Source organism: Megascapheus bottae, chromosome X, assembly GCF_031878675.1.
Source record: "Megascapheus bottae isolate mThoBot1 chromosome X, mThoBot2.hap1, whole genome shotgun sequence".
In the NCBI taxonomy this organism is placed as follows: Eukaryota; Metazoa; Chordata; class Mammalia; order Rodentia; family Geomyidae; genus Megascapheus; species Megascapheus bottae.
The window spans coordinates 39,519,027-39,531,464 of record NC_143547.1 but is presented as its reverse complement, the minus strand read 5'-3'; the positions used below and the strand labels follow the sequence as shown (position 1 = coordinate 39,531,464).

Below are 12,438 nucleotides of genomic sequence, written 5' to 3'. Positions count from 1 at the left end.
AGCACGAAAATCTCAAGAAGTAATGTGGGAAAGTGGGCAACAAGTCAAAGCAGGGACTCAGGCAAAGGGGGAGCAGATGGGGCACAGGGGTACGAGGCAGGGGCTCAGGGACAGGGAACCTGGATCTAAGAGCCCAGTTATTGGAGCTGGAACACCAGTTCAGAACAGAATCAGTACCTAATCTAAGCCTTTAGCCTCAACTCCATGCATTTGTCCTGGTCCCAGAAGCTTGGTAGGACTCACCCTGCAGGCACTAGTCAAGTGACTCCAGCTGTGGGAATTGAAAGGCAGGAGCGAGTGCAACCAGGAAGCTGATCAATGCTATGCTTGCAAGGCTTATCGTATGCATGTTTACAAGCACATCCCTAGGCAAGGAGTTGTGCAAAGCATTGCTAAATGTTTGTTCCCAGAATTTATTCAGACCAGATCGTCTCTTATTTAGGTCCAAAAGAAAGCTGCTTGGCTGGAAGGAGCCCGGAGAGGGCTTTACAGGCAGCAGGCCAAGCTCCCACTCGCCAGTGAAAAACACAGCCGATTCTCCCATCAGTGAGTCTTCTGCCACTGCCTCAGGACCAAGCGGCAGCACCAGCCTCGATGCTGGTAGAAATGATGATTTCAAGGCCTTGCTCCAGAAGAAGGGAAGTAAAGCAACTCCCAGGTCCCGCCCCTCGGCTGCTGAGCTGTTGAAGACCACTAACCCACTGGCTCGACGAATCATCGCTCAGTTTTCAAAAGACTACGAAACCACCGACAACCCCAGTACATAAGGCCCAGCTTCAAGGAGCAGGGCTTACTAGGCTTGAGTCAAGAAGTGGGAAGAGAAATGGGTTTAGAAAGGAACCCCAAGCATAACAAAAAGAGCCTACATTTCTTTTACATTAACTCGCACTCTGGATGGCAAAGAGGCCAATTCAACAAGAGCTGAGATCATCAGGCACTTGAAAAGTCGTCAGACATTCTGCATTTCCACTCTTACATCCTTGTCATGACTGACTAGAGAGTTCTTTATTCTCCCCCATTGCTTTGAACTAAGAAGAAATCCCGACGCGAGGGGGTGTATGCCACCTTTTCAGTCAATGTCCTGGCTGCTATGTCCATTGACTCCTGTCACTGAGGGGTACGATGGGAGAGCAGACTGGGGCCTGCCCAATAGGGGCAGGGGGGCAGAAGGCGTCATTGTCAATTATCTACTCTCCTGGGTAGGGTCACAGAAAGACACCTAAGCCTCCTCAACCACAGTGTGGCTGTCTTCTAGTGAGAGTTACACAGGTGTGCTCTTATTTTGGCATGAGGTTGATTGGATGGCTTTTGTGGTGCAAAATATGAATGTGAGTCTGTCCTGAAACTTCATGCCTTTTTCAGTTTGATTGTCTATGCGGAGATCAGGGTGATGAGTCTCAATAAACTTTTAAATTCCCCCATCCCCACCATTATCTAGAAAAGAGCAGGACTGGGTGGTTTTGGATGAATCAAACTCAGCCAATGAATGAACCAAGGAATGTGTTCACTCTGATCTAGCCAAGAAAACTCGCAAATGCTCCTTGAGGTCCTTCAAATGTCTGTCGTCGCGGATAGCCCAGATCTGTGCCCAGCTCATGCTGCACTTCAAGAACTTATTTCATTTCCATATAGCATTCATTACAGGAGGTACTTAGGTGAAGGATGAGCATCATCAAAGGCTCAAAGAGGATAGAAAGTAAGTCATCTTACCCCACATATTCAATTCAGATCATGTCTGGCAACATTTTGTTTAAAGGAAGTCCTCTGACTCTGTTCCAAAAATCAAGAACCTATAAACTACAAAGATCTACCCAAGTCAAAAAGGCAGCCTTACAAATTGCAATCGCCCATAACACACAAAAGGGCTACTTTTTGCAGTTTATGTGCTGCTATTTGACCAACTTTCAATTCAGCATGTTGGAGGAGAATGTAAGAACTTGGGGAAATGGAATACTGAAAGAGTTCCAGAACAATCATTGCGATTCCTTCCCCTCCAACTCTTAACAGGCGCTAACTACTTGTCTCAATTTTCGAAGCAAAGCAAGAACAATGGTTCACCTGATTTCCATATGCTTGATTTCTGGGAGGGCGGGAAGAATTGGGGGCAAAACAGATGAAGCATTGAACAAAGAAAACTGTCCTTATCAGTGTTGGGAATATATTTACTAGTCTCAAGAGGTCAAAAGGAAAACTTAAAAAAAAAAAAAGTGTAACCTACTTCACAAAAAAAATTTCCTTGACCCCACAGATTGGTTAACTTCCTGGGCAGGGGGTGGGGAGGATGGGGGATGGGCATGGGGGGGGAGAGAGGCCACAGTAAGACTTTCAGTCTTATTCTATTTTGATTAACCACATTCCCCACCAATGAGAAGCAAGCTCTTAGTTCAACTGCCCATGCTCTAGCTAAACAAAACAGCTGAAATAGAAGCCTTAGGCCTAGATCTTTGGTTGGTCTGGTTCTGAATTCTAGACCAATAAGGAATAGGCCAAACCTACCAATTGCCTGGCAATCAGCACTTTCCTTTAGAAAGAAGCCACTTAACAAACATCTAGGGAAATATCAGCTGCTTTTGCAAGTAATTGAATTATTTGGTTTGAGGGTCTTTAAACAAGTTGTGGGGTGTGGGGAGGTGGGGATTGCCAGAAGTAAAATAAGATTTGTTCCTGGCCTTCATTTGTATAGGAATGTCTCACTTATCTGCCCTGGACTCAGAGTTCCAAAAGATGAAACATGGTTCTCTGTAGGGAAATGGAGGAGCTTGTGCTTTTGCTTCACAAACGTGAAGAGCTGCCAGGGACTGTTCCTTAGAAACCATTATGAATAGCTGAATTTTCAAGTCTGTGAGTATGGAACTTATATAGTCTAAGACTTGGTACTTTTGCTGATTTTTCTGGAAGCTTTAAAGCTGAATGCCTAGACACTTCGATGTTTTTCCATCACCTGCATTCTTGCTTTCCTCTATAAAACTATTTGCCTGGATGTTCTTTTAAGTTGTCATTATAAAGGTGATGTACCAAGGGGTTACAGTAACATAAGTCTGGTGAAGAGTACATTTCTTTTTGGACAATGTCACTCTTTCCCTCATGCTTTCTTGCCTGTAAGTTTTAGAATAGTTTCTGCAACATCACTATGGTTCTCAAATGCCCAGTGGTGTCCCCATTGGCAGAGGTTTTGGGGCATAGGTTGTACAGTTAGACATAATAGCTAAAACTGAAAATATTAATTCAACAAATATTATTTGCAACAAGAGGACCTAGTCCCAAAGGAACCCGAACTAAAAAACTATCAGGTACTGATTAACATAACACCAAGCACCTTTCCTACTCCTAATACTCAACCTCTTTTTGTGCCCTGGATTAGCATAACCCCAGCTCTTTCCCGTACCCAGGCACTTCTGGGCCACCTGTGTCTACTGAGGCTGGAGAAGAGAAGCAACAGGCCCTGTTCAGGAAAGCTTTCAGAGAATCCTGCCACCACTATCCTCGTGCAAATATTGATGAGACTAATCTGTAAAGGTAGAATATACAAGATGTTGGAGAGAATGAACTTGACCCCAGGAGGTCAGCTTCCACTTCAAGACCTTCCTTTTCCTTTGTTGTCCTCCAGTTCCAACCAATAGCAGCTAGACTGGCTTCAATCTAGTCAGAAGTAGAGGCTTTGTACTTCATGGTATTAAGCAAGTTAGTGTCAGTACCAAGGTTGGCTTGGTTGGTGACTCTTCTCCTTTGCCTGTACTACTTGGCCTGCCTGGACCTCTCACCTGACCCTGAGTTGTTCCCACATCTCAACACCCATGGACTTCATCTGTGGTCAATATTTCAACCACATGAAGGAGGCAAGGTCACGGGCAGTCAGCTAGATCACATTAGCTTAATAATCACACTTTGATAAACCAGTCTGGTCCTGTAACTAATGACTATGAGAGTCTCCAAAGCTCTTCCAACAACAATTTTGCCTGAACCAGGTACAGTGGCTATAATCCTAGCTACTCAGGAGGCTGAGATCTGAGGATCAAGGCTCAAAGCCAGCCTGGGCACTAAATTCCATGAGACTCTTATCTCCAAGTAACCACCAGAAAACTGGAAGTGGCACTGTGGCTCAAGGGGTAGAGCGGTAACCTTGAGCTGAAGAGCTCAGGGACAGCGCTCAGGCCCAGAGTTCAAGCACCAAGACTGACAAAAAAAAGGAATTTTGTCTGACACCCACTTTAACAAGCTCAGTAACATATCTGATTGTGATCTCTGTGTTTCTGTCTCTGAGCATATCTGCCCAAGCACCTGCCTACTTTCTCATCCTGAGCTAGTAAGGAAAAGGACAAGTTCCAGCTCAATGCCCTGTTTCTCACTGGTTCAGCTTTACATGTTTGACAATGGTGAGCTTTCACTTTAATATGATTTTCCAGGGCCAGGACTAGGGTGAGGCTACCAAGGAGCCTACAAGGGCACAAAATGTAAGGAGGCGCCTGCTCTCAGGGCCCTGCAAGTGCCTTAGCCTCGTCCCGGCCCTATGATTTGCACTCTGTAAAGTATCCTAAGTTTCTCTTCTTCCATGTGTGGTTCTTCTAATTTGGGGGAGATGACTCCCTATCGTCACACCAAATGTTTTATTGCTACTTTTCCATTTATTGCAACAAGCCTTTGTATGCCTATGCATTAAAGAATCTTCAGTATTATTAGAAAGCAGAGTTGATTTCTGAGTAACCTGCTCTATACCTGTTTCAGTGGTGTTCCCCTGCCACTCCTGCCAAGGATAACCTGTAGCTAAGCAATGAAAGGTGGAAGTCTATCTTGTAATCCTGTCTCTTTCAACTCCATGCTCCCTAGTCCTTATATCCCAGCACCGACTCTCCTCAGTGCCTCCTACTTTCTTTTCCTGCTCTCTAAGAAAAACATGCTCTCAGGAAAGGGATATATTCATTTACTTTAAGATGATGAGGCTTAATGCTACCTCTCTTGAGGGTTGCTTGTATTTTAACAGGGGGAAAGCCTTAAGCCAAAGGAATGAAGTACTGCTTGCAGAATGTTAGGCATCAGCTAGTTGTACAAGTCTATTTTGTACCACGGAAAGGCCAGGTTCTCTGACAGCTCCCTGCAGAGTAGTGAAAATGTCCTTATCTTCTGGAAATCATGGTAGTTCGTAGCTGATGGTCAGATTATCCAGATCTTCAGTGCAAGTCAGCTCTCAGGATGGGCTACTGGAAAGCTACTGAGAAAGCCTAGATCCTTCATAGTGTACATTAACATGGTTCCATAAGTACAATGAATTACCATTTGAGTAAAAAAAAAAAAACAGAAAAATTTAAAGAGTTTGTGAAAAAAAATGTCCTGTTTGTGAAAGGTGAAACTGTCTTATCTGTGTCCAATTGATATCAGTCGTCCAGTGATTACTAAACATGTTGGAACAACTCTATGGAATCTAAATGCCTCAGTCCCTGACCGCCCCCCCCATGTTCTTTCCATTCTACACCATCACTGCAACTTGGTGAGAGAATGAGACCATGTCTATACCACAGCCCCAGTTCCTCCAAAGCTTTTGCATGTATTTCAGCTAGAAGTGACAAAGATATTAAGGATCTGAAAAGACCAGAGTGTGGGAATGAGGTACAAAGAAGTGCCTTTGTCAAAGGGAAAACTGAGTAGAATGATTTAAACAATGATATGAAATAAGCAAAGTTCTAGAATACTTTACACAGATTTCTGCACTCTATAGTAGTCAATAGTTACGAATTCCTATTTGAGGCACTTTCATAAGTACAGCCAAAAGAACTTTGCATGAGTAGTGGATCATGGGAAAGAAGTCTATACGTTGCCATCAAGTCCCAACTCTAGATCAGTGGTTCTTGTAGTGTGTCAGGACCAGCAACAACAGCATCCTTGGGTAGAATGTGAGTGGGAAAGGGAAAGAGAAAATGATATTACTCCTTCAAGCACCTGAAGCACTATAGCCACAACAAGCTAAGCAATCTGAACCTTTCCCACTGTTCAGTTTGTCATTATAGTAATTAGTCAATCTCTGGCCAAGAGATGGATGCCAATTACCTTGGTCAGGCACCCATTTGTCTGGTATGTATATATATATATATATATATATATATATATATATATATGTGTGTGTGTGTGTGTGTGTGTGTGTGTGTGTGTGTGTGTGTGTGTGTACGTATATGCCAGATACTGGTGGCTCGCTCTTATAATCCTAGCTATTCAGGAAGCTGAGATTTGAGGACTGACAATTCAAAGTCTGTGAGAATCTTATCTCCAGTTAGCCACCAATAATCCAGAAGTGGTGCTGTAGCTCAAGTTGTAGAGTGCTAGCCTTGGGGGACAACGCCAAGGCCCTGAGTTCAAGCCCCATGACAGGCACAAAAAAAATCATTGGATTAAATCAACTTCTTCAAGCTACAAAACTTTTGATTTGACTTAGAAAGCACATTTGCCCTAATTTTTTTTTTAATCTGAAACCACCGGGACTCGAACTTGCTTTTGCTGATTGGCTGGCACTCTACCATCTGAGCCACACCTCCAATTCCCTAGTATTATTTAGTTCAGAAGTAGAGAAAAGGGAAAGGTGTTGGGCTTGCTTGGAATTGCCCTCCCTTAAATACCCACCTTCACCATGGCCTGTGTCTACGGGAACTCTGAGAGAAGTGTCTTGGATTTTAAGATTAAGGGGTAGAATTTGGAAGCAATGAATCCCTAAAAATGAAACCAGAACACCCAGTTAACCCTTCTTAGCCTCTTTGTAATGCCAAGCTTTATAGAAATTTATTCCTATGTGGTCTTGAGCTTTTTTTAAATGTCTGATTTTATAAAAATGTTATGCATGCAAATATGGCATTGCGCTCAGTGTACTGTCACCTCAAACCCATTCCTTCCTCCAGGTGTGTAAGATGGTGAAAAGTATCAATATGTGCGTTTCCATGTCTCCTAATGAACTGTAAATTTCAAACCTTACCATTCATTTTTAAATGAGATATATTTACTCTGGCTAGTAGTTAAAATTTTATTCTTTTTATTATATTTCATTGCTACTTTTTTCTACTGACTCCTTTGGGGGGAATATTTCCTACTTCTAGATTGTATTTATCTTATTTCTGTATTTATCTGTAGCCACAGAACGTTAGAAATGAAAGGGACCAACTTGTCTCATTGCATTGATGAGGAAACCTAAGGCCCAGAAAGGTCTAGTGGCTTTACCTAAATTCAGTAATCCTGAGGCAGGACCTAGCCCCAGTTCCAGGTCTCCTGTTTCTGGGCTGAGTATTTTGTCATTGAAAGTATTGTAGTTATTTAAAAAAAAACTCACAGCTGGCTTCTACTTTTGTGACTCATGAATTTCCAGGTATAACAATGAACACACACACACACACACACACACACACACACACACACACACACACACACACATGCTTTACCAAAATGTGCTAAGTTCTTTAGTTCATGAATCCAAAGATAAACTTGATTTCACTTTAAAAACTCCAATTTTCCTCCATATTCAGTATCTGTGCCCTACTTCGTACAATGAATCTTTTCCCTAAAAGTTGTATAAAGAATGGATTTTTATAGATCAAACTTTATTTTTAGTTGGGAAGTTTCTCAATATAACAGAATCTTATGGGAACTTCTTTTTAAAAAATCAAGATGCCTATTGTCATTGTCCCTTAATGTCTCTACTTATTTTTTAAATACAAACTTTTATATTTGATGTTTAGTTAAAGTAGGGCAAACCAATATTAACATTTTTAGAATCTACTACAACCTGCCCTTTCTAATCCTTTTTGAGAAGTCTTCATATGGTTAAGTACTCATGAGCTATATTCAAGAAATTTCACTTGGCTTGATATTTACTCAATCCCTGGGCTCAAACTCCCTCTCCATCTTGTCAGACAGTAACAAGATTTCCTAATCAATGCTGAATACTACATGAAATCTCTCTTCCAGAACGTTCTTTGCCTAGTGTTCCTTAATTAACTCTCTTTACCTACTCTTGGGCCTACTTCCATAGTTCACGTATACGTCACTATTCTGTGGATGAAAACAAGGCAACATGAGTGCTATGCTAATCCTGTGAGTAGTATTTCTAGTTCTTTCTATTTCCGATTTTTTTCACAACCTCCTCTGCTTTCTTTTTTCAGACATGTTGTGAGGATTCTCCTTAGAGTTCGGGAGGATTTTTCTCTATCATGTATACCAGGGATTAACACAGGTTTCTGCAAAGGGCCAGAGAGTTGTTGTTTTATGTTTTGTTTGTTGTGTGTGTTATTTTATAACCCATGAAAACCATGAAACCCCATTCTTAGCCCATAGGCCATGCAAAGCCTTGGGCTGAAGTTAGCCCACTTGTCAGGATTTGCTGACCCCTAAATCCAGAGTATTTGGGGACAGGCAATTCTGCAACCTGACTCATGTAATAAGTGGGTTGTGGACCACATGCTGAGGGGTGGCTGCCTTATATCTCTGGAGATATTGGGCCAGTCTGATTGCACAGGGGCAGGTGCAGATATGGGCTAAATATGTTACTCTTCAGTAAGGCATCCTTTGGGAGCTTGCTCTCACAATCGCTTTCATTACTGACTACCTCAGTGTAGAAATGCTCATTCTCTTATTCTCTTGTCTCATTCTCTTATTCTCTTGTCTGGATTTGGTCCTTGTCATTTCAATGGCCTCTGCTTCCCCAAGTTTGAGATCCGCTAACAGGAAAGAATGGGAGTCTGAATATTCTCAGTTCTTTTGTCCTGTGACTGCTCCCCTTCCCACCCCACCCCCCAGCCCCTGGCCAGCCAGCACCGTGGGATACCCTGTCCTGTCTCACACTGCCATCACAAGTTGGCCTTGAAAAGGTTGGTAATATTGGTTGGGCCATTAGATTCCAGTCCAATCTATGATTTCCAAGAGAAATCATCATCAGCTTTTCAGGTTCCAAGAGCTGGTTTTAAGACCCTGAATATCTATCTATTTCATTTTTCTGTGTGCATGCTAGTCCTGGGGCTTGAACTTACGGCCTGGGCATTGTCCCTGAGCTTTTGTGTTCAAGGTTAGCATTCTAGCACTAGAGCCACAGCTCCACTTCTGGCTTTTTTTTTGGTAGTTTATTGCAGATAAGAGTCTCAAACTTTCCTGCCCAAGGTGGCTTTAACCATGATCATCAGATCTCAGGCTCCTGACTTGCTAGGATTCCAGTGAGCCTCTAGCGCCTGACTGTGTGTATCTATTTGTGCATGTGGTTTGTACCTAGTGCGCGACAGCACACTCAGTCCTCACAAGAAAAACCTATGAGGTGCCTCCCTCCTGGACTGCTAAACCCTCATGCTAGGCACCTAAGGGTGCATTGCAGCACCACAGCTAGGAGACATTAGCAAATCACCATGTGCTGTTTTCGAAACCTCTAAGGTGATTCTCAAAAACTTTACTTCTCTCTCTTCCCAGCTTCCATCTGCACCCGCCATGCTGCAGGAGAGATGAGAAGCTGTGTGCCTGTGTGAAGTGAGGTTTCTCCACTTGGACTGTAAAGGTCATTTTACCTAACAAACTACACACACATACACACACTTGTGAGCACCAGCCAGCACTCTCGGCTCTCTGGCACACGGCTGGGCCAGAAGGGTCTGAGAGTTCCTGAGTCATCTCCTCTCTCTTGTCCTTTGAAACCTGTCCATGAAGTCATTTGAAAAGAGTCTTTTCTGTGACACTTGACAGATAGATGACTATACCTTGAGCCAGAACTCTTAATTCTACAAGGACTTACCACCTAAACACAAGCCCTGAAGGTGTAACTTTTTTGAGCCTAGTAAATTTGCTTTTTAGTACCTTTAACTTGATTTCTGTCATTTGAGCCCAGGGATCTAACCACTTTCTAAAATCGGATTTAAAAAAAAAATCAGAGACACAAGTAACTTGAAAGATTTGTTTCTCTTTTAAAGCGCCCAGGAAATGACTGCCAGAATTAGGAAGGGAAATTTGGGTTACCCACAGATCCTAAAAGGAGCCCAAGGACTACCTTTGCTAAAGGCCAAATGAGAGTTGAAGACCCGGGTAGTGGCTGCCAATCCATGGTAGCATTAGGTGCTCACTGAGCTCCTATCTGCCCTTAAACACAAGCAAGGAACCAGGAGCTAATAGACAAGTGTCCTCAGCTGAGGCCACGCCCCCCTCCCCCACCCCCAGCGATAGGACTGTGAGTGAAATTTCTAGAAGCAGCAGCAACTGGTAGAGAACATGATCCAAGTCTTTGAAGGGTTCCAACGCAAAGTGAAGGGAACCCTCTGTGGAGTGTTATTGCAAAGGGTTTTCTTGTCTGTTCTTTCTCTCTCTCTTTTTTTTTTCTTTTTAAAGCATTCCTTACTGGCTTGCTACCAGCAATTGAACTGTATTCTTTATATAGCTAGAGCTGTTTGTGTCTTCTTAAAATAAACTTTTTTTTCTGTCAAAAGCACTTTGTTTCACTGTCTGCATTTCATTGTGGGCAAATGGCTATATTCAGGCCCTCAAAATTATTGGTGAGAACATTTTTACCACTGTGCCCATGTGTGTATCCCCAAACAGCCTGTACAGCCTGCCACTCACCCAGATAAGTTTCACAAAACATGGTGTGCTCAGACTGGGAGCGGCCTAGTGGTAGAGTGCTTGACTAGAATGTACAAAGCCCTGGGTTCGCTTCCTCAGTATCACATACATAGAAAAGTGGTACTGTGGCTCAAGTGGTAGAGCACAACCCTTACTTAAGAAATCCCAAGGATAGTGCTGAGGTTCTGAGTTCAAGCCCCAGGACTGGTAAAAAAGAAAAAAAGACTATTGTCCACCACAAGGAGACAGGTCACCCACTGAACAACTGAGGACCAGTGAGGAGGTGGTGCACAGAAGGGACCTTCAGGTCTCTGAAAAGTAAGCATCCATTGTTCTCGTGATCTATATGTCACAGGTATGACCTACAGCAAAGCTACAGGTAGACTAATAATATATCATTTAGCTGCCTGGTCTCCAAAATTAGTGACTATTGGGCCGGGAGATTGGTCTACTGAAGAAGTGCTTGCTGGGCATGCATGAGGACCCAGGTTCTATTCCTTGGTACCACAGTGTTCAGGTCCTGAGTTCAAGCCCCAGGACTGGCAAAAAAAAGTGTTGGTTTTTTGGTTGTTATGGTAGTGGTTGTAGCAATTCTGGGGCTGGAATCCAGGGCTTTGCACATGTTAGACAAGTGCTGTACCACTGCATTCCAATTCTAACTGAGTAGCTAGGATTACAGGTGTAAGCCATTGCACCTGGCTCAAATCTGTCTTTTTTTTTGTAGGTCATGGGGCTTGAACTCGGCCTGGGTGCTGTCCTTGAGCTCAAGGCTACCACCCTACCCCTGGGCCTAGGCATTGTCCCTGAGCTCTTCAGCTCAAGGCTACCGAGCTTCCCTTGAGCCAAGTACCACTTCGCATCTTCTAGAGGTTAATTAGAGGTAAGAGGCTCAGGTCCTTTTGTGTCCTGGCTGACTTTGAACCTTGATCCTCAGATCTCAGCCTCCTGAGTAGCTAGGATTACAGGCATGAGCCACCCGCCTAAAATCCCTCACTTTTAAAGTCAACTACAGGCAGATACCTAAAAGCAAATGAAGCTAGGAAGCCTCATCAAGTTTCCCCTTGGCCTCCAATGCAGTTCATGTACACTGTGGGTGATGGTCACAGAACTCTGAAAACCCTGAGCAAACTCGTGGCCCACAATGTCTTGAGAAGCCCAGCCTACCTACCTTGGTCTTAAGTCATATGTCCACATTATTTGTGCTCCCAGACCTCACCTCAACCATTCAAGTTCTGCTGTTCATAAAGCCAATCAGGGGTGGAAACATGACAGGTCATTCCTGACAAGAGAAGATGGCTTTGGCAAAGTCTTCCTTCTTTGTTCCCTTGCTCAGAAAACCACTCAAAAAGGGACACCATATTGGGTTTGTCCAGGAGCAAAGCCACCAAGTGTTTCTGATCACTTCCACCCAATAAAAATGTATGCTCCCACCATGCAGACAGTGATAGCTCTACCTACAAGAAGGTAAACACCTATCTCTTTTTTATGCCAGTCCTGGGACTTGAACTTGGCCTGGGTACTGTCCCTGAGCTTCTTTTGCTCAAGGCTAGCACTCTATCACTTGAGCCACAGAGATACATGTGGCTTTTCCTGTTTAGGTAGTTCAGAGCGCTTCATGCATGCTAGGCAAGCAGACTACCACGAAACCACATTCTTATCCCCCATATCCTATCTGAAAAGAGATTTGAGCTGGGCGAGATGGCTCATGCCTGTAATCCTAGCTACTCAGGCAGGAGGCAGAGATCTGAGGATCAAGATTCAAAGCCAGCCAGGACACAAAAGGTCCAGAGACTCTTATCTCCAATCAACCTCTAGAAAACAGGAAGTGGGGCTTGGCTCAAAGGTAGTGGGGGTGGGGGTGGGAAGGTAACACAGTAG

At 43.6% G+C, this 12,438-nt stretch overlaps 1 protein-coding gene across 2 annotated transcripts in view; it reads left to right on the top strand.

Moving 5' to 3' along the window:
• The window catches only part of Nhsl2 (NHS like 2), a 273,835-nt gene extending 268,065 nt beyond the window's left edge, over window positions 1–5,770 (top strand). For both annotated transcript variants that reach the window (XM_090327221.1, XM_090327222.1), the window contains one exon: window positions 443–5,770. In XM_090327221.1, the coding sequence (XP_090183347.1) occupies window positions 443–767 (325 nt within the window). In that variant the 3' untranslated portion in view covers window positions 768–5,770. The remainder of the gene's footprint in view (window positions 1–442) is intronic.
• Window positions 5,771–12,438: the final 6,668 nt, after the last annotated feature.